Below are 22452 nucleotides of genomic sequence, written 5' to 3'. Positions count from 1 at the left end.
AAAGGGACTATCGCTCCCAGGGGTGGACACAGACAGCAGAAAGATCCTGTGCAAGAACAGCATATGGACCCCCTGCTCTTTAATAGCTCATCATGGAGCACCCCCTTATGTTTCTCGAATAAACCACCAGTAATTATGAGCTATAGAGAGTAGCTGGATGCTAACTGCTTATAAGGTGGTAGTGGGCCCCTAACCTTCTGGGCCCTTGTGTGGCACCAATGTTACGTCAACCCATGTACGCTGCCATAAAAGTGTGTACTTTGTCTGCAGCAATGTTTAGGTAGGTGTCAAAGTAACAAACACATGAATGCCAGGACACAAGGTTTCCCAGCAGAACATTACCCAGAGCATCACACTGCCTCCGCCAGCTTGTCTTCTTTCCTTAGTGGATCCTAGTACCATCTCCTCCGTAGCTAAGTGATGCACACGAAGCCGCTCGTCCACATGATGTAAGAAAAAGAAAGAATAGGACAGTGGGTCAAAGGAAAACATGTACCTCTTTGAGGGAATTTCATATACAGCAACTCCCAAATGTGCTTCTAATATTAGAATTTATAAACAGCAGTTTTTTGATGATAAAACAAGGAAGTCACAGACACATTTACGTCCTGCGAGAAGTACAATTGTTGTGCGTTTCATTTCCCATAAAAGTTTAGGTGCACCTTTTTAAATAACCACATTATTGTGGGTTGAATTATTGGAATGACCTTACCAGAAATGACAGTGATCTGTATGGAGTAACATGGGTGTGGAAAGATCAGATAATGATTGTTTATTCATGCCAGCTTCCCCGTGCCTGCTGTGTGGTGGCAGCACAAGGACAACACTATTATCAGCAGCTCCTCCTCTCCAGGACAAGGGGCAGATAGTCAGAGAAGGGCTGGGAGCTGAGGGGGAGGAATAGAGGACAGGCGGGCGGTCCCTGGTAGACAGTTCACAAAGTGTCAGCTGTACTCGCATTCACTGCCACAATGTAACACACTTACAGCCACCACCATACCCGCTGCTGCCAGGATCACTGCGAGCCATGGTAAGTGACAGCTGCCTGCCAGTCTCCTGGGCACTGCTTCCCCCTTTCACCTTCTCAGCCTCTTCTTGTGTCTGAATCTTTTCCTTGCTAGTTTCACTTTCGTCTAGTAAGCAATAAGGAAGGTTCATGGATCATAGTTGGGGAGGGGGCAGGAGAGCATAGCATAATGCCCAGGATAGGGGTACAAGAGTCCAAGCTGGCACTTTGCCTGTCTAACGTAACTTTTATTTTTTCTGTTTTTTGCTTTTAATGATTTGGCAGGTTTGTGTGACTGTGTAGTCGCTCTTGTTTTATATTTATATCCTGTATATGGAAGTTTTTGCTTTTACGTATAAACAAAAATAAAATTCAGGCTAGAATAAGGCTACATTCACACGAGCGTGACAGATTTACGAGCATAAATAACATGCGTAAATCTGGTCCATGTGCGTTATTGCATCTGTGCTTTGCGAGTGACGTGTTTTTCACGCACTTGCACAGCACATATTTTTTTGTAAATCGAATTGATACGCAAATCACGCACAGCACACAGATGTGCATCCGTGAGCTGTGAGTGTTTTTCACGCACCCATTGACTTTAATGGCCGCATAGGTGCGTGAAAACGCACCAATATAGGACATGTAGTGAGTTTCACGCAGCGGACTCTCGCTGCGTGAAAACTCCTGCATGTGTGAACGGCCCCATTGGAATCAATGTGTCCGTGTTCTGTGCGTGATTTCCATGCGCAGCACACGGACGAGATTCACGTTCGTGTGAATGGGCCCTTAGAGGACGTCTCATATCTTGTGATCACTTAAAAAACTCAAGTTGCGTGAGATTTGATTCGTACAACGTTTTGTTTTTCCGCCATATAAGTCAATGGAAAAGTCATGCTCCAGTTGAACAGCAGTCACACAAGTGTAAATTTCCATTGACTTCTATGGGATGTGACTGTCACGTTATCATTTTGGATTCCACAAAAGTTGGCATCAGCTACATGGTAGCAGTCACATATTTTTGCTACGTTTTTTTGGCATGTTTTTTTCAAGGGCTGTGTGATGGTGATATTTCCTCTCCAGTAATGTCATTTCCACCACCTGTCGGTCCACTTTCCACAGCAATAATTGACATGATGCGACACTTAAATTACGCACCGCAGGTGAATTTCTGGGTTGAATTTTTCCGCAGTGTGTGGATGACATTTGTTAAATCCCACCCACTTTGCTGCTACTGTATTCCACTGTGTATTTTCCGCATGCACATCTGGACAGAAAATACGCAGCAAATCCGTTACATGTGGACAAACCCCTATGGTTCAGTCCCATGCCGTTCTACAGGGTTCTATTGGGATCTAAGTACGGTTCAGTAAAACTGCGCTGCTCTGGGTGTTTCAGCCGCAATATGCAGCTTTCAGTTGACTTACAGTGCAACTCAAAGGGTATCCACATATGTAGTAGATTTGTTGCGGATTTCCCGCAGTGTTTCTGCAGCAAAATTTGCATGTTACTTGTGGATTGTGCTGCAGATTTTGCTACGGATTTCAGCCCTTCTACATTAAAAAGGGTGAAATCCGCAGTGAACAGAAAAAACAGAATGAGCATGCTGCTGACTTGAAAAGCCACAGCGTGCTCTGATTTTCATGCGAAAAATGTCCACTTGCCTGCAACAGTCATCTGCTGCAGATTTTCTGCCGGAAAGTTCAGATGGAAAATCTGCAACAGATCCGATGTGTGTGCAGGGGACCAAAGCATGTGCAATGGGGATTCACAGTGGAGGTTGTAGTTCCGCAGATAAATGTTGTTGCCAGTACAACCCAAAATAACAATTGAGTTCTCCTGGCTGTATGGCACTACTGAACTACAGTCTACAGATGCTGCTGTTTAGCCATTGCCTTATTTATTTGGTAACTTTTTGCCCTTTGTCCTAAAACAAACAAATAGGCAATATGTAGAGTTTCAGTGTGGTGTTATATACATAGACAAGTCACATTATTATGACCACCAGCTAACATCCAGAGTAACCGCCATGTGCAGCACGGACAGCAGCTGGACGGGCTGGGAGTGACTCAATAAGGTGCTGGTAGGTTGTCTCCGGTATCTGGAGCCATGGTGACTGCAGTGCACCCCACATTACTTGGAGGGTGCGTGGGGGAAGATCCATAGAGCGAACAAGACGATCGAGGGGGTCCCACAAATGCTCAATTGCGTTCAAGTCCGGCGAATTAGGGGGCCAGGGAAGTACTTGGAAGTCTTGGTCGTTCTCTTCCAACGCGTAAATGGGGCCTTACCTTATTGGGTTATTTTTCACACATGTTAACGAGAATAAATGATATGTCTATGGGGCAGATTTACAAGGGTATGTTCGCACACACAGGATATGCTGCAGATTTTCTTAAACAGAAAAATCTGCAGCGGAATACATTAAAAAAAAAATACAGATAAGTCTGTCACAGAAATCCACAGCAAATAGTGAGTTTTTGCTGAAACGATGCGAGAAACGCTGGGGTTTTCCCCTGCAACGGTTTTACCTGCGGATTAACTGTGTAAAACATTTATTGTAGCAAAGTATATGAGTACCTGCAGATTTCCAGCCGTTTTTAATGCGTTTCCGCTGCGTAAGTGCTGTAAAAACCGCAACAATTGACATGCTGCCGAATTGAATGTCGCACCGCAGAACTCTTTCTGTACGACTTTTGTGTGGGTTTTTTTTTTACGCAGCGTATGCCTGAGATTTGTTAAATCCCATTCACTTTGCTATTACTGTAAATGCTGGGAATCTTCTGCAGCGTTTATGCTATGTGGGAACCCAGCGTAACAATGGCAATTCATAAGCCAGTCTTAGCTATCTGCAGGAGTAAGATGCAACAGATTTATTACGAGGTGCACTATTAATAAATCAGTTGCATCTTCCTGCTGGCCGTTACCACGGCTGTGCGCCATAACTGTGGCGCAACGACCGCAGCCGTGCAACAACCATTTCCCCACCCCACAATCGGGCATAAAAGAAAAAATATATATACTCACCACTCCTCTTCTCCCCTCCGGGTTTCCTCCTTCTAGTGCGGCCAATACAAGGTCCTGGCGCCAAGCAGCATGAGGCCCTTATATGTGACGCAGCACACAATGTCATTAGTGCTACAATGTCCTGATTCTGCCCCGTGTCAGTACGTTGTATGAGCTGCGTCATTCTGAGGTGACCCAGATGAGAGAAGAGGAGCGGTGAGGTGAGCATAATTTTATTGCGGTGTGGAGGGGCAAGGTATGGGGCCCAGCATGGACCTCTACCTTGCTAGGCACCACAGAGTAAAATCTAGCTGGCATAGATTTTTACTATAATTTACACCAATTATAATATGAATTTGTCGGGCCCCTGTGGCCCCACCCCTTTTGGGAAGCTATGCCCCTTTCCACCAAAGTGCAGCGTAAAAAGACCAAAAGTGCAAATTGCGATTTTCTATGCCAGTTAGAAAAACAAATAAGTTCTAATTACTCATCGACATGCATTTAGCGGCGATTCACAGGTATTTCAGCCTTTTCTTGTATTGGAGTGAATGGGAGAATAGGCTGCAATACCTGTGAATCGCCGCTAAATTTGTGTTGACAAACTTAATGCCGTTAGACAAGATACTGTAGCACAATTTGATAAGATTTGGTCCCCATAGCTGCAAATCTGCAGCCATGCAGCCCCTACAAAACAGCTGATCGGCGGGGGTACCTAAAGTCGGACCCCGATCAATCAGCTATTGATAGCCTATCCTGAGGGTAGGCCATCCATTTTTTGCGCCTGGAAAACCCCTTTAGAGAGAAATTCTCCGCCTGTAAGTAATTCTTTTTGTAAATTACGGTAGCGTCCATGGCCGCGGGCCGTCGGGTTTACTCACCTCCCGACGCCCGCAGCCATGGATCTGTGAGCGCTGGTCCCCATCTCCTTCCTAGGAGACGCCAGCGCTCACTTCCGCTCCGTTCGGCTGTGTCCCATAGGGTGCGCGCGCACGCTCGTGCCCGGCCTTAAAGGGTCTGCGCGCGCAAATAGGAGGAAGTCATCATCATCAACTGCCACGATTTCCTGGTCTATAAGAAGGCCCCTGGCCTTCTAATCCTTGCCTGAGCCTTGTTAGTTTTCCCAGCCTGTCTTGCAAATGGTCCCTTAGTGTTTTCCATTCCTGCTGTGACCCGTGCCTTGTTCCCCGTTCCTGTTTCCCGTGCTGTTCCTTAGTATCAAGTCGTGCCACGTCCTGTGTCATCTGCCACGTCCGGAGGAATCCGCCACATCCTGTGTCATCTGCCACGTCTGGAGGAATCCGCCACGTCCTGTGTCATCTGCCACGTCCGGAGGAATCCGCCACGTTCTGTGTCATCTGCCACGTCTGGAGGAATCCGCCACGTCTGGTGCAACTTGCGGCTCCTGTGTCATCCGCCACGTTTGGCGCTATCTGCTGCATTCATCTCCATCTGTGCCAGAGCTTCGCCCACCGTCTGGACTATCCAGGAACCCTTGTGAGGGACATTGTATTTCTGGGGTTTCCTGTTGTTTGGCCAGCTGCCTCCCCGCTACGGCGGTACGACCTAGTGGGTCCACTACCAACTTCGTGACAGTACGCTCAGGCCATGGACCCCGCTGGTCAACCTGAGACTTTGACGACACGAGCCATGCTGGCTGAGATGGAGGATCTCCAGTCACGACAAGACCAGCTCCTCCTGTCGGTGAACGCCATAGCCCATCGGATGCTTGCTCCCACCACAGTCATCACCGCACTTGTTCCTGCGGTTCCTCCTGCTACACTTCCTGTCTGTACCGGTGCCAACCCCCTGTGTTTCTTGCCGCTACCTCCACGCTATGACGGAGATCCGAGGTCCTGCAGGGGTTTATTGAATCAGTGCCTGATCCATTTCAGACTACATGCCGGGTCCTTCTGTTCGGATGATGTCAGGATCGCCTTCATCATCTCTCTCCTTACTGGCAAAGCCCTGGCATGGGCTAATCCTCTGTGGAAACATCAGGGACCAGAGACCCGGGACTTGCAGTGCTTCTTGCGGACCTTCCGCTCGATCTTTGAGGAACCTGGGAGAGTTTCTTCGGCTGCTGCATCCTTGCTGACCCTACACCAGGGAGACCTCTCCGTGGGCTAGTATGCCATCCAGTTCCGTATCCTGGCTGCAGAATTGACCTGGAACAACGAGGCTTTGGTGGCTACATTCTGGCAGGGACTGTCTTCAGGGATCAAGGACGAGCTGGCTGCTCGCAATCTGGCATCTACCCTGGACGATCTTATCCTACTCGCCTCCCAGGTTGACATGAGGAACCGGGAGCGTTCCCAAGAGGTTCTCCGGGAGAGAGTACTTCCTAGGCTGGATTCTACTTTCCAGCAATCCTCCTCAGTCACCCCACCAGAGGATCCTATGCAGAGTAATTATGACAAATTGTCTACCCAGGAGAGACAACGCAGACGCACTTCTGGACTTTGTCTGTATTGTGGCCTCAGAGGCCATATTGTGCGTCTGTGTCCCCAGAGGCCAGGGAGACCCCTAGGATTGGTTGGAGAGACAACCCTAGGTGGAACGAAACCTAACAGAGCATTCTGTTCCAAGTTGACTATTCCTGTGACCCTAGTATCCGGCGACAGGACGCATCAAGTTTCTGCCTATCTTGACTCTGGCTCTGCTGCTAATTTCATCCAGAAAGAGCTAGTGGATCATCTTCAGTTGCCCACAGTTCCCCTAGAGATGTCTTTGGCTGTTGCCTCAGTTAATGGACTGCCTCTGCCTGATCCCATCGTTTCAAAAACCAAGCCGTTGAAGCTCCAAGTTGGAGTCCTGCATTTTGAATTAATTTCTTTCCTTGTTTTGCCCAAGGCCATCAATCCTGTTCTGCTGGGTCTGCCTTGACTTCGACTACATGCCCCAGTCCTGGACTGGAATTCTGAAGAGGTTCTCCAATGGGGCTCCAAGTGCCATGGTCGATGTCTGTTGCAGATCCATCCTGTCAAGCCTCCTCTGCCTCAGTCATTGGCGGGACTGCCTCCCCAGTTTGCTCAGTATGCAGATGTTTTCAGCAAAAGGGAGGCTGAGACGCTGCCTCCACATCGGACCTATGACTGCCCCATTGAACTGGTTCCTAATGCCTCTCTCCCCCGTGGCCGAGTATATCCTCTCTCCTTGCCTGAGTCTCTATCCATGTCGGCCTATATTAAGGAGAATCTGGAGAGGGTTTTCATACGAAAGTCTTCCTCCCCGGCTGGGGCTGGATTCTTCTTCGTTAAAAAGAAGGATGGATCCCTTCGTCCCTGCACTGACTACCTAGGCCTCAACCTGATCACAGTCAAGAACAAATACCCGTTGCCACTCATTTCTGAGCTGTTTGATCCCATACGAGGAGCCCAAAAAAATTCTAAGCTAGACCTGTGGGGGGCTTACAATCTAGTCCGGATTCGCCGGGGTGATGAATGGAAGACGGCATTTAACACCCGGGACGGGCACTACGAATACCTAGTGATGCCCTTCGGACTGTGTAACGCTCCCGCAGTGTTTCAGGAGTTTGTTAACGATATCTTCCGAGATCTACTCTATGTCTGTGTTGTTGTATATCTCGATGATATTTTGATTTTCTTCCCAGATCCGACGACTCACCGGAGGCATGTCCGTCAGGTTCTACTACGATTGAGTGAGAATCATTTATACGCCAAGCTGGAGAAGTGCATCTTTGAGAAGAATTCTCTGCCCTTCCTGAGCTACATCATCTCAGATCAAGGCCTCAAAATGGATCCTGAGAAAGTGAAAGCTGTCCTGGAGTGGCCACGTCCTCAAGGCTTAAGGGCCATACGGCGGTTCCTGGGATTCGCCAATTTCTACCGGCAGTTTATTCCTAACTTCTCTTCTCTGACGGCTCCCATTTCAACCCTTAGAAAGAAGGGTGTGAACGCCAAAGTGTGGACTCCAGAGGCTGAGTCCGCATTTTTTAACCTCAAGAAAGCCCTCACTTCAGCCTCGATCCTCCATCATCCTGACGTATCTCGGCAGTTCTCTCTAGAAGTGGACGCTTCCTCTGTTGGTGCAGGTGCACTTCTGTTCCAGAGGAGCTCCAAAGGAAAGGCAGTAGTATGTGGCTACTACTCAAGACTGTTTTGTTCTGCTGAGCGCAATTACTCCATTGGAGATCGGGAGCTACTGGCCATCAAATTGGCCCTGGAGGAGTGGAGACATCTTCTAGAGGGCGCTGCTCACCCCATCCTGATCTTCACCGACCACAAGAACCTTACTTACCTTCAGTCTGCAGAACGACTGAATCCCCGTCAAGCCAGGTGGTCGCTGTTCTTCACCCGTTTTCAGTTTGTGATCCACTACCGTCCCGCGGACAAGAATGTGAGGGCCAGATCATTTGAGACGGAAGACACGGTGGAGTCCCTTCAGACTATCATAGACCCGTCCTGCATTGTCTCTGCTAATCCTCTGCAGGTTAGAGACATGCCTCCTGGGAGGACTTTTGTTCGGTTGGCAGACAGGATAAGAATTCTCCGCTGGGGACACAGTTCTAAACTTGCTGGGCACGCTGGTGTCCGTAAAACCCGAGACCTGATTGCTCGTCGCTTTTGGTGGCCCACGCTACCTAAGGATGTTCTGGACTTTGTCTCTTCTTGCACGGTGTGTGCCTCTAACAAAGTGACTCACTCCAAGCCTGCCGGCCTGCTTCAACCTCTGCCTGTACCTAGTGCCCCTTGGCAGCACATTCTGATGGACTTTGTCACTGACCTTCCCCCCTCAGCAGGATGCAACACTATCTGGGTGGTGGTGGACCGGTTCTCTAAGATGGCTCATTTTATCCCGCTGACCGGCCTACCTTCTGCTCCTCATCTGGCGAGTCTCTTCATTCTACACATCTTTCGCTTGCATGGCTTGCCTCTACACATCGTGTCAGATCGGGGTGTTCAGTTTACCTCTAAGTTCTGGAGAGCCCTCTGTAAACTCCTGGATGTGAGTTTGGACTTTTCCTCAGCTTATCACCCCCAGTCCAATGGGCAAGTCGAAAGGATCAACCAGATCATGGAAAATTATCTCCGCCACTTCATCTCTTCACAGCACGATAACTGGGTACAGCTTCTTCCATGGGCCGAGTTTTCATACAACAATCACACAAGTGAGTCCACCACTTCCACTCCGTTTCACATCGTGTACAGTCAACATCCCAGAGTCCCTCTTCCTGTGTCGACTTCATCTCAGGTACCCGCTGCTGACTCTGCATATGGGGTCTTCCTGCAAATCTGGCAACAGACCTGGTCCTCTATTTTGCTGGCGGTAGATCGCATGAAGTGTAAGGCAGATACTAGGAGAAGAGAGCCGCCTCAGTATCTTCCGGGGACTAAAGTCTGGCTGTCCTCTCGGAATATTCGCTTGAGGGTGCCTTCATACAAGTTTGCTCCCAGGTTCCTTGGTCCTTTCGAGATCCTGCAACAAATCAACCCTGTCTCCTATAAGCTGCGGCTGCCTCCTACCCTCAGAATCCCTAACTCCTTCCATGTGTCCCTCCTGAAACCAGTGGTCCTGAACCGCTACAGCAAGACTTCTAGTTCCACAGTTGCTCCCAGCGGTCCTTCTGATGTATTCGAGGTAAAAGAAATCCTGGACTGCAAAAGGGTAGGAGGAAGGACATTCTATTTGGTGGACTGGAGAGGGTTTGGTCCTGAGGACAGGTCCTGGGAGCCAGAGGTGAACCTCAGCGCTCCTGCTCTTATTAAAAAGTTCCTCTCTCGTTCTGGCCCCAAGAAGAGGGGGCGTAAAAGGGGGGATACTGTAGCGTCCATGGCCGCGGGCCGTCGGGTTTACTCACCTCCCGACGCCCGCAGCCATGGATCTGTGAGCGCTGGTCCCCATCTCCTTCCTAGGAGACGCCAGCGTTCACTTCTGCTCCGTTCGGCTGTGTCACGTAGGATGAGGCCGTGCACAAGCGTGCGCGCGCAACGCAAATAGGAGGAAGTCATCATCATCAACTGCCACAATTTCCTGGTCTATAAGAAGGCCCCTGGCCTTCTAATCCTTGCCTGAGCGTTGTTAGTTTTCCCAGTCTGTCTTGCAAATGGTCCCTTAGTGTTTCCCGTTCCTGCTGTGACCCGTGCCTTGTTCCCCGTTCCTGTTTCCCGTGCTGTTCCTTAGTATCAAGTCGTGCTACGTCCTGTGTCATCTGCCACGTCCGGAGGAATCCGCCACGTTCTGTGTCATCTGCCACGTCCGGAGGAATCCACCACGTCTGGCGCAACTTGCGGCTAATGTGTCATCCGCCACGTTTGTCGCTATCTGCTGCATTCATCTCCATCTGTGCCAGAGCTTCGGCCACCGTCTTGACTATCCAGGTACCCTTGTGCGGGACATTGTATTTCTGGGGTTTCCTGTTGTTTGGCCAGCTGCCTCCCCGCTACAGCGGTACGGCCTAGTGGGTCCACTACCCGCTTCGTGACAATTACATTGTGCAGTTGTAATAAATAAATGTATATTAGCGACATTGACACACAGGTCCAGCTGCACTTTGCACAGTGTGATCAGGTTGATCTATTAAGTACGAATTTTGTAGAAATTAATGGGGTAATTCCACAGTGGTATCTTTTCGAGACCTCTTCTGAGCTTATGGAAGCTTCAAATGTCACTACAGTTTTACTTACCGTCACTGCGCCATTTCAGAGATACCCTTCTGTGCTCTTCTAGGCCACAGCTGAAGCCTGTGCTGGTGATGACAACACGACAACCAAACAGCATTTGCATGAGCTAGTCACATTGTCTCAGACTACACAGGCTTCAGCTGCGGCTTAGCAGAGGTTATTTTCTTTTATATAATATACTTGCTTGTTACATGGGGTATGGTACCCCAATCAATGTTATTAAGAGTTAAAAATAACTCACTCTACGGCCTCATTTAAGCTGTGATAGAGATCTGATAGACTGCTATTGGCCCTCCTGTACCCCTGTATTTTGCTTTGGACACCTCCATCTAAGGGTTCGACCACACGGGGTAAACACTGCAGAATCCATCCACTCCATCCAGATTTCCTGTGTGGAAATTCTGCTGCGTATTACAGTGGCAGCAAAGTGGATATGATTTGGATAAATTTCATCCACACTCTGCAGAAAAAAAATAGCAGGAAAGACGTGCGGAAATTGACCTGTGGTGCGGATTCTCAATCTGCATGTCAATTTCTCTTGCGAAAACGCTGCAGAATTTCTACATAGATAATACGGATGGAAATTCCACAGTTTACGCTTCGTGTGAAGGTACGCTTAAACCACATTCTCTATGTTATTCTTTAACCACTTCACGCACCACGACGGAATTGCACGTTCTGGTGCGGGGGATGATATATGGATCGGGCTCACGAGCTGAGCCTGCTCCATATACGCTGCAGGTGTCAGCTGACACCCGGGACTAACGGCTAGGAACAGCGCTGTTCCTGGCCGTTTAACCCATCAAATGCTGTGGTCAATCGTGACCGCGGCATCTGATTCGTTAAATAGAGGGGGCAGCCCCCTCCAGCAGCTTATCGACCCTGGGGTGCCGATGGTTGTCATGGCAGCCAGGAGCCTAATGAAGACCCCCAGGTCTGCCTTCACTCTGCCTCTGTTAAGCCCTGCCTCTGGCAAGGCTTATCGGAAGCCAGTGAAAATGACAATATACTGCAATACATTAGTATTGCAGTGTATTGTACTACCGATCTAACGATAGCTGGTTCAAGTCCCCTAGGGAGACTAATAAAATGTGTCAAAAAAAAAGTTAAATAAAGTTAAAGTAGGGAAAAAAAAAAAATGACTACTACATACCAGTGTCTAATCCCCGTAAAGAGATGCATGCAGTGGCGTAACTAGCGCTATAGCAGCCGTAGCATCTGCTACGGGGCCCGCGGCATGAGGTGGCCCGTGTTGCCCGCCGGCACGGGCCCCCACCATGGCCGGAGGCTCCGCTAGCAGCCGCTATGGCTGCTACAGCGGGACGCCACTGAACACTATGGCAGAGCAGGGAGGTATCTCCCCGCTCTGCCATTAAACAAAGACATGTATCCCCTATCCACAGGACAGGGGATACATGTGTGATCGCTGGCAGCAATAGGGAGAACGGGGGACTGAAAGTCCCCTGGAGTTCTGCATCACAAACCTCTGACTTCCGGGGTCTGTGTCGGCAGCTCCGTAGAAATGAATGGAGCGCCGGTCACGCTTGTGCGCATGCGTGACCAGCGCAGACGCCGGAAGTCAGAGGTTAGTCATGGAGAACTTGGGGGACTTTCGGTCCCCCGTTCTCCCTATCGCTGCCAGCGATCACACATGTATCCCCTATCCTGTGAATAGGGGATACATGTCTTTTGTCTTTTCACACTGTAGGTCGCATTTTTTTGGGGGGTTGGGGACGCTGTATGGCGTTCCCTACAGGGGGGGGCTGTATAGCTCCCCCTACAGGGGGGGGGCTGTATGGCGTTCCCTACAGGGGGGGCTGTATGGCGTTCCCTACGGGGGGCGCTGTATGGCGTTCGCTACAGGGGGGGGCTGTATGGCATTCCCTACAGGGGGGCTGTAAGGCGTTCCCTACAGGGGGGGGCTGTATGGCGTTCCCTACAGGGGGGGCTGTATGGCGTTCCCTACAGGGGGGCTGTATAGTGTTCCCTACAGACCCCCCTGTAGGGAACGCCATACAGACCCCCTGTAGATAACGCCATACAGACCCCCCTGTAGGGAACGCCATACAGTCCCCCCTGTAGAGAACGCCATACAGACCCCCTGTGGATAGCGCCATACAGCCCCCCTGTAGATAGCGCCATACAGCCCCCTCTGTAGATAACGCCATACAGTCCCCCTGTGGATAGCGCCATACAGCCCCCCTGTAGATATCTACAGAGGGGGCTGTATGGCGCTATCTACAGATGGGGCTGTATGGCGCCATCTACAGAGGGGGCTGTATGGCGCCATCTACAGAGGGGGCTGTATGGCGCCATATACAGAGGGGGCTGTATGGCGCTATCTACAGAGGGGGCTGTATGGTGCCATCTACAGAGGGGGCTGTATGGCGTTATCTACAAGGGGGACTGTATGGCGTTATCTACAGGAGGGGCTGTATGGCGTTATCTACAGAGGGGGCTGTATGGCGTTATCTACAGGGGGGCTGTAAGAAAGGCACTATCTACAAGGGGGGGGGGGGTTGTGTGACACCCAGGGGAGGGGGGGCCCCAGTCAAAAGTTTGCTATGGGACCCAGTCTTTCCTAGTTACGCCCCTGGATGCATGGTAACCAAAAGCATAAAATGGAGAAGAGGGTGGTGGTCAATTTCGGCATGGCAAAACACATATACAAACCCAAAAACATTTGCATTACTTGCCTCTGAAGCAGGTATGCCACTGAATGTTTGGGGGTAAAGGAGCGAGGAACACAAAACAAAAAAGTGAAAACAGGAACTGTTGATATGTGCGGAGGGGAAGTGAAGGTGATGTAATGGTAACAGGAGAATGCTGCAAGGCTTGAAGTCGGAGCAGTAAACAAAAGATCGTGTGATACAATGTACATGGTGATTTCCAATGGGAACATATGAATATTGCTACATACAGTACATAGGGTTTTGGTTTGTAATAGTTTATTTGGTGTTTTTGTGGTCAGTGGCCCTTTTTCAAAATGTAGTATGCTGACGTTATGGCATTTTTTCATGGCGTTTTCCTCCATAGACTTCAATAGGATTTTTAATATACCTTAAAAATATGCATCAAAAACAGCTGAAAAATGGCAAAAACAAACAAAATGCTTACTTTTTTAAGATACCTTTCTGTTGTAGGGGTTTTTTATGTGGTTTTAAATGCTTAAAAAAAAATACCCTTGGTGAATTGGCCTAATACTGTTTTTATGTTTTTTTTTAAATACATATTTTCTTAGATGTAAGGCCTTATTCACACGAACGTGTCCGTTTTGCGCACGTAAAAAAAAGCTGCGTTTTTCCTGCGTTGCAGTTCCATGCGACATCAGTGTATGGTGCGTGTCTGCGTTTTTTACGCGCGTATGTCATCCGTATGTCATGCGTTTTTTACGTCAGCAAAATAAACTGAAGGAGGTGGTTTTCTTTTTCTCATCATTTCTTTAGCAACTGTTGCGTGGAAAACGCATGGCACATGGAAGTGCGTCAATGTGCTGTTCGTGATTTTCACGCACCCATTGACTTCAATGGGTGCGTGATGCGCAAGAAACGCACAAGTATAGGACATGCAGTGAGTTTCACGCAGCGGACACACGCAGCGTGAAAAACACTGAATGTCTGAATGGCCCCATTGAATTGCATAGGCCCGTGTGACGGACATGAAATACGCTCGTGTGAATTAGGCCTAACAGATATATCAATGTATTCCAGTAGTTTCTATGGGATTCAAACTGATAAGGAAAGGCCTTTGGTATCACTTTCCATCCATTCCATCAGGATCCCTTTTTTTTTTAATGGAGAAATGCAGCATGGATCCTGTAGAAACAATAGATCTGCCAGACTTGTGACTGATCCTTTTTCCTCTATTGACCTAGGTATGGAAAAAGCACATATTTACGTACGTAAAATAAAATAAAACACAGTATGTATATATACACTATTCCTTTTCAATGAGTTAGAATATCATCAAAAAGTTTATTTATTTCAGTAATTCAATTCAAAAAGTGAAACTCCTATATTATATAGATCCATTACACACAGGGTGATCTATTTCCAGCATGTTTTTCTTTTAATGTTGATGATTATGGCTAACAGTTAATGAAAACCCAAAATTTAGAAAAGTAGAATATTATATAAGCCCAATTTAAAAAATTATTTTTAAGACCGAAATGTTGTCCTACTGAAAAATATATCCAGTATATGCCCTCAATACTTGCATCAATGCGGCGTGGCATGGAGGCGATCAGCCTGTGGCACTGCTGAGGTGTTATCAATGCGGCGTGGCATGGAGGCCATCAGTCTGTGGCACTGCTGAGGTGTTATCAATGCGGCGTGGCATGGAGGCGATCAGCCTGTGGCACTGCTGAGGTGTTATCAATGCGGCATGGCATGGAGGCCATCAGTCTGTGGCACTGCTGAGGTGTTATCAATGCGGCGTGGCTTGGAGGCGATCAGCCTGTGGCACTGTTGAGGTGTTATTAATGCGGCGTGGCATGGAGGTGATCAGCCTGTGGCACTGCTGAGGTGTTATCAATGCGGCGTGGCATGGAGGCGATCAGCCTGTGGCACTGCTGAGGTGTTATCAATGCGGCGTGGCATGGAGGCGATCAGCCTGTGGCACTGCTGAGGTGTTATCAATGCGGCGTGGCATGGGGCGATCAGCCTGTGGCACTGCTGAGGTGTTATCAATGCGGCGTGGCATGGAGGCGATCAGCCTGTGGCACTGCTGAGGTGGTATGGAAGCCAAGGTTGCCTTGATAGTGGCCTTCAGCTCGTCTGCATTGTTGGGTCTGGGGTCTCATCTTCCTCTTGACGATACCCCATAGATCCTCTATGGGGTTTAGGTCAGGTGAGTTTGCTGTCCAATCAAGCGCAGTGATACTGTGGTTATTACACCAGGTATTGGTACTTTTGGCAGTGTGGGCAGATGCCAAGTCCTGCTGGAAAATGAAATCAGCATCTCCATAAAGCTTGTCAGCAGAGAGAAGCATGAAGTGCTCGAAAATGTCCTGCTAGACGCTGCATTGACTCTGGACTTGATATAACACAGTGGACCAACAACAGCAGATGACATGGCCCCCAAACCATCACTGACTGTGGAAACTTCACACTGGACCGAAAGCAGCTTGGATTGATGCCTCTCCACTCTTCCTCCAGACTCTGGGACCTGGATTTCCAAATGAAATGCAAAATTTACTTTCATTTGAAAACAGGACTTTGGACCACTGAGCAACAGAGCAGTCCTTGTAAAGGCCTTGCAGGTGCTTTGTGTTGATTAGCTGATTAGAGTGTCACACCATGTGTCTACAATCTTCAACTTTTACACAATATTCACATTTTCTGGGAGACTAAATTTTGGGTTTTCATTAACTGTTAGCCATATTCATCAACATTAAGGGTATGTTCACACGGCCTATTTACGGACGTAATTCGGGTGTTTTTGCCCCAAATTACGTCCGAAAATAGCGCCTCAATAGCACTGACAAACATCTGCCCATTGAAAGCAATGGGCAGACGTTTGTCTGTTCACACGAGGCGTAATTTACGCGCCGCTGTCAAATGACGGCGCGTAAATAGACGCCCGCGTCAAAGAAGTGACCTGTCACTTCTTTGGGCGTAATTGGAGCCGTTATTCATTGACTCCAATGAATAGCAGCGCTAATTACGCCCGTAATGGACGCGGCGTTCAAGCGCCTGCACATGCCGTTACGGCTGAAATTACAGGGATGTTTTCAGGCTGAAACATCCCCGTAATTTCAGCCGTAACGGACGCCCTCGTGTGAACATACCCTCAAACTAAAAAATGCTGGAAATAGATCACTCTGTGTGTAATGAATCTATATAATATAATTTTCACATTTTGAATTGAATTACTGAAATAAATAAACTTTTTGATGATATTCTAATTCATTGAGAAGGACATATATATGTAGGCTTAGTCCCAGTTCCGGGTGTATGTGCAGAGTAGGTCCCCACCTTGCATAGGTCGCCTTGTCGTGACAGGTGGGCAAACACTTTTTGATCAAAATGTGCACTAAGAACCTCCCTATTGTAGGTGGATTTAGCAGTAATGCATATTTATTTATATTTAGTGGTTTAGGTTACATTAGTGTTCGCAGTGTGCTTTCGCTATTTTTTGTCTGCTGTATATATATATGTGTGTATATGTGTGTGTATATTTTGTGCCTCAGCTATCAAATGTGTTCCTACTATGAAACAAAATACAGCCACAGAAAAATGCAAGTGTAAACCTATAAAGACTGGGGCTACACACAGGCTTTTTGTTGATTACCATTAAAAAAAATATCGCCAGAAATTGCTGTCCATAGAAATGCAGTCAGTAGCTTGAAAATCTAATTGAAAGTGCTCCAGTCGAGGGAGTCGCTAGTGATTTCTTTTTTTACTCACTCCATCCTGGGATTTCAGAGCGATTCTTTTTTTCCTTCATTGAGTATTGTCTTTGAAATATCTTGTAAAAACAACCAGTAAATATAAACCCTGGAATTGACTTCTTTTGTTAAAGTGACTGTCCTCTTTGGAAAGCCCTAGTTCCTGTGGCAGGTTCCCAGCTGTAAGAACAGGGAATAACCGGATTGTGAGTACACTGCATCTCTCCACTCTGGCTAAAAGTGGAGGTCCAAGTGGTAGACCTTCCTCTATTACAGGGGTTTTCCAGTCCTTAAAAACTGATGCCCTATCCTCAGGATAGGCCATCAATAGCGTATTGGTCAGGGTCTGACTCCCGGGACACCTGCCGATCAGCTGTATTAAAGGGGCCACGTCGCTCATACGAGCACTGCTTCCCCTACATTTTTACATGCTCACTGTGAATCATTGACATAGATGTAGCGGCGATTCCCAGGTATTGCAGCCTTCTTCCATTCACTTCAATGGGAGATGAAGGATACAATAATGTGAATTGTCGCTAAATTTGTGTCGATGATTCACAGTGAGCAAAGCAGCGCTCGTATGATAGCTGCACCCCTTTAAAAACTGCTGATTGGCGGGGATACCGGGAGTCGGACCCCGACCCATCAGCTATTGATAGCCTATCCTGATAGGCCATCAGTTTTTAGGGACTGGAAGACCCTTTTAACTCCATGTCTAAAAACATCATATAGAAAGGGGTTGTCCAAAGAGGACTCTCCACTCTAGCCAAGTGGGACCACCCCTAGGGCACAAGGTATTACATATATCTTTGTGCAATTTTCAGTACCAGTCTATGAAGATGCAGAGGGTGCAGTGAAAAACACCCACGCAGTACCTGGCAGGATATAAGTCTGTGTGAGCACAGACAAGCGTGTTTTCTCATAAGCAGCTGCAAAAGGATGGTGACGGCCTGATGAAACCTGTTTGTCGCTTAAAATAGAAGCGGGTTTATCTTCAGAGAAATATTTACTCAAGTGTTTGGTTGCACAAGTTGTGATATTGAGCAGTTAGCCTGAAACTTCCCAAGCATGGAAGTGACGTAAAGCGTTATCATGAGCTAGTATTATAAGACTGGATGATCATTATATGTAAGTAAAGGTTAATCACTGGCAGTTAAATGAGTCTAAATAATCATTATAATAATTGGATCCAGGGTGTTAGTAGACTCTGAAAATACATGGGGCACTGGTGGAGGATAAAATGTGGATCGCTGGTGACAGGAGATCCTGGGCACCAGCCAAAAAGACCTGGGGCATGTGCTCCTAGTGCTCAGTGCTAGCAACGCCGCTGATTTTTACTAAAGTGTGACCCCACTTCAGTAGTGACGGAAATCAGTCTGCACGTTGCGTGAGCATCTGACTCGCTGAAAGGTTGCCTTAGGCCAGATTCACACGAACTAGTGCAAACTCGGACGTGAAAAACGACCATTTCTCATGAATCCCTCATAGACTACAGTCTATTGGGGGATCTGTGAAAACAGAAGAAAATAGGACAGGTTATATTTTTCAACGGACCCTTTACACACTCCGTTGAAACAACAGCCATGTGAATGGCCCCACTGAAATACATGCGTCCGTGTGACGGCCGTTGTCTTCAACCATGTAAACAGAGTATGTGCTTCCAACAAGTCTTGGGGACCGAACGATCGTATTAACAATGGTTCGTTCCCATACAGAAAGCATCGGCCCGTGTAAAAAGACCTGTTAACGAGCACGGCGATAAGTACTCGTTATGGGCAGACATCTGCCCATGTAAGCCTGCCTTTATACTCTATAAAGTGCTTTCAAAATAGTGGTGGTGGGGGTTTCTAAGCCTTTTATTAAGCAATGGACCCCCTCGAGTGTGGTGAAGCCTATGGACCCCTTATTGGGATAATTTTTTTAGTCCATAAAATAGTGATGAGTATTCATAATATTTTTTAATCTATCCACAACGGCTGTAATGTCACTGTTACAGGTACTGTCAATATCTATTGAGTTCTCAATAGGTACAAAGTTATTTTTGTGTTTCATTTTTGATCCAGTGTATGCTCCAACACAGATATAACGTGCACAGTGATGCAAAGAGGGGAGCAAGTTTAAGGACAGCAATGTTGAGTGAACAGGTCGGTCTGTGTGCGAGCCATTTACTCTAGTTTTTGTTATGTGGCATAAGCATTCTTAAAAACAAATGGGTTTTCATGGTACCCTGAACAATAGGAACATATCTAATTGTCAGAGGGAAAAAGTTCATAGGGTGGGTACAGCGTAGGAGAAGTCCTGGAGAGGAAAGTGAAAGGAAGTAATGAGCAACAATGATAAATATAGATAATTGGCTTGACAAATAGCATGGGTGGTTTAGTAGATGGAGTTGAGAGGTGAAATGTATGATGGTGCATCATTGCTGAGGGCATAGACTAGTATGGGGGTTATACATTTTAGCAGAGACAGGTAACCAGAGTGAGTGGGCACAATAGTATAACCAGTTTGCAGGTGGTCAGAAAAAAATTATTGTAAGTGGTCAAATTTACAAAAAACTTACTAGTTTTTATCCTTATAATGTTTTTTTCTTTTCATTCCAGGCTTCTCAGAAGCTCGAGGAGTGTCAGCAGAGTGCTGAAGAGGTGAAGATACTAATGAAACATAATGTGGATAAAATATTCGAGAGGGAAGGAAAGCTTGAAAATCTAGAAGTTCGCTCAGGTGAACTGAAGAATATGGTATGTCCTTAGTTTTTGTAAAATTGCGTTAAGCTCTCTATAGACATTTGATTTGTCAACAGTTCTTTAGTTTGCAGAAGAAGACAAACAACATCAGCCAACAGTGACCCCCAAAGTTCTACTTGCTAGATTAATTAAGCCGCTGAGGAGATCCCCCCACTGTCTTCCATATGGCCACTTGGGAAGTCATAGTGAGCATACACATCAGCAGAGGTGGTGGGGGATCTCCTTATTGGTGGTGACCAGGTAAGTGAAACTTTGGGTTTGTCTACTGGTGGTATTACTGTGATCATCCATGTTCTTTTTCTAACCTAATGAAAGATGTTGCAATTATAAGCTCAGATTTGTTGCATAGAAAACGTTGAACCCAAGAAACATAAAGTATATGTCTATTGAGTAACATGCACCGTACTCTCATATGTAGAAGAGATTGTCCGGATAAGAAAATTAACTCAATGTTTCCACTTACAGGCCATCAGCTTCCAGAAGACAGCCCAAACTGTGGAACGTAAAACGCGTTGGGAGAAATGGCGCTGGTACATTATTTCTGGATTAATAGTTCTTTTGGCTTTAGTTATTATCATTATTATTATTGTCACTCAGCTGAGTGGTGGTGAAGAGGCACCAAAAACAGCAGCAGAGGACCACAACTGAACTGAATGAAAGGCATGGTTGACTCTTCAACTACTTAACAGATGGGATATTGTAGGGAGACAAAAAAGATGGAAGCCTTACTTAATAATATCTGTAAAGATCTGCAGAATATTCATGATTGACAATCCAATCGGAATGCAGAGCATTGCTTTTCCATTAACCAGTGGACATAGACCTCACTACTGCCCATTGAACCTGAGTATGAAGGTCTCAGATGACCACCGTTTGTACACCTGCCATGGCATGTGGTCTTTCAGAGTATGTTTTGTACACAGCGCTGACGAACATGTAGAGACCTCTCTTCAGATTTATGTACGGTCCTGCAGATCATTATTGTGTTTTTGATGATCGCCTTTTTTTCTGTGTGTTTAGCTATATACTGTCAGCTGAGCTATCGAAAAACTTTGGACTATGCACGTATTTGCTTGAGTGTTGTTGCTCACCTTGGACATTAAAGGGACAATAAATCTAAAGTCTAAATTCTCTCAATGCACTTGTTGAGTACATGTTGAGTGCAATTTAATTTGTGAGAGACTGTCTGTAGCAGTGAAATATCTTTCCCCAGGATCACTGATCTCACATGATTTCAGTTCTGAAGACCTCCGGATACACTTTGCTAAACTTAGGTTTAGTGTTTCTTTAAGATAACTCCTCCTGTGCCTCTGTGTGTACATATACTGCAATTCCTATGCATGTGAACCCCAATAACCCTCTCGGTGCTTGGTTGTAGAACATGACCCGCATATACCTAGGGATCAAGAACTTGTCATCGTTTACTGGGTGGATTACAATTTTAAGCTTTCACATCTAATACACTTGGTTTATAAAGCACTCTCAATGTGTTCTTTGTTGATATACAGAAGATAAATATAGAGATGAGTAAGATGGTTTATGGAGTAAAACAGTGAAAAGGTTGTAGAAATAACATAATTAAAATGGCAGATTCGCCTATTAGAAGGGTTTTCCCATTAGGACAGCCCCTGTACATAAGCCCTTTAAGGCATTTTATTGTCATGGAGGGGAGGGGGCACCTCCTCAGGACCCCCATTCATTAGCCAGAATGGAGAACAGCAGCATAGAGTGATTCCCACTCTGAAGGACTCTGTATAACATGGTCGCTCATTCATTTAAATAGGCGCTATGTCACATCACATTTCTCCAGCAGCGGCCACAGGCAGATTCAGCCAGCGTGTCCTCATCTACAGAATGTATAAATTATTTGAAAAAACGGGACCCCATACGGCGCTGCTACTCAGGAACGGATACAGTAGTAGTTTAGAATTGAAACTTTATTGTAGGCTACGCGTTTCAATGCCGCACCGGCATCTTCCTCAGGCCACAAACATTGTAGTCTGAACAACAGCCCTTTAAATACACCACGCGGGAGAAAAAAAACCGCCAATGTAGACAGGGTTAAAGTGCAAGATGACGTAATCACTGTGAACAGTTCAAACATGACAGGTACAAAAAAAGAAATCCAATTATGTATAATGCTAATTTAAACTAAAATCGGCAGAGTGGAAATAAAATGCGGTATGGGATTTTGTCATAAGAAAAAAGGGGGGGGGGAATTGCAGACAATCATATAAAACATTAATATCCATATCAATGAATTTAAGCAGTTGCTAAAAGACAATAAAATATACAGAAGTTTAGCGATGTATCGTACTTGCAATAATTCGCGGTAATTCACCATTTAATTAGGATGAAAACGAATTGAAACAAAATAAACTGAATAAGTGAAAATCATAAAAACTGCTATTGAACCCATATAGCTGGGAACTCAACTGGACGTGGAAACCATAAAAATAATGTATATTTCAGTGAAAAAACAACAATCAACCATTAAGTTGATCTGAATGTCATTTATATTTTTATTTCTAGTGATTATCCTAAGGAATAAAATAGGAACATTCCATCATATAAAGATGTAGGTGTCAAGTAATTAATTTGGATGAAAGGGAGGGCTATTTTAGACAATCTAAAATATGATTAAAAATAAAAGTTTTAAAAACTCAA

The 22452-nt window shown here is 46.4% G+C and overlaps 1 protein-coding gene across 1 annotated transcript; it reads left to right on the top strand.

Annotated features, from left to right (window-relative positions):
- Positions 1 to 900: 900 nt before the first annotated feature.
- On the top strand, positions 901 to 21275 carry VAMP5 (vesicle associated membrane protein 5). Its single transcript, XM_075855352.1, has 3 exons — positions 901 to 1030; positions 19642 to 19779; positions 20251 to 21275. The coding sequence occupies exons 1-3, from the start codon at positions 1028 to 1030 to the stop codon at positions 20431 to 20433; spliced, it is 324 nt and encodes a 107-aa protein (XP_075711467.1). The 5' UTR covers positions 901 to 1027; the 3' UTR covers positions 20434 to 21275.
- The last annotated feature ends 1177 nt before the right edge of the window (positions 21276 to 22452 follow it).

Source organism: Rhinoderma darwinii, chromosome 3 (genome assembly GCF_050947455.1).
Source record: "Rhinoderma darwinii isolate aRhiDar2 chromosome 3, aRhiDar2.hap1, whole genome shotgun sequence".
Taxonomy (NCBI): Eukaryota; Metazoa; Chordata; class Amphibia; order Anura; family Rhinodermatidae; genus Rhinoderma; species Rhinoderma darwinii.
The sequence above is the reverse complement of the archived record's forward strand: the minus strand, read 5'-3'. Positions and strand labels throughout refer to the sequence as shown.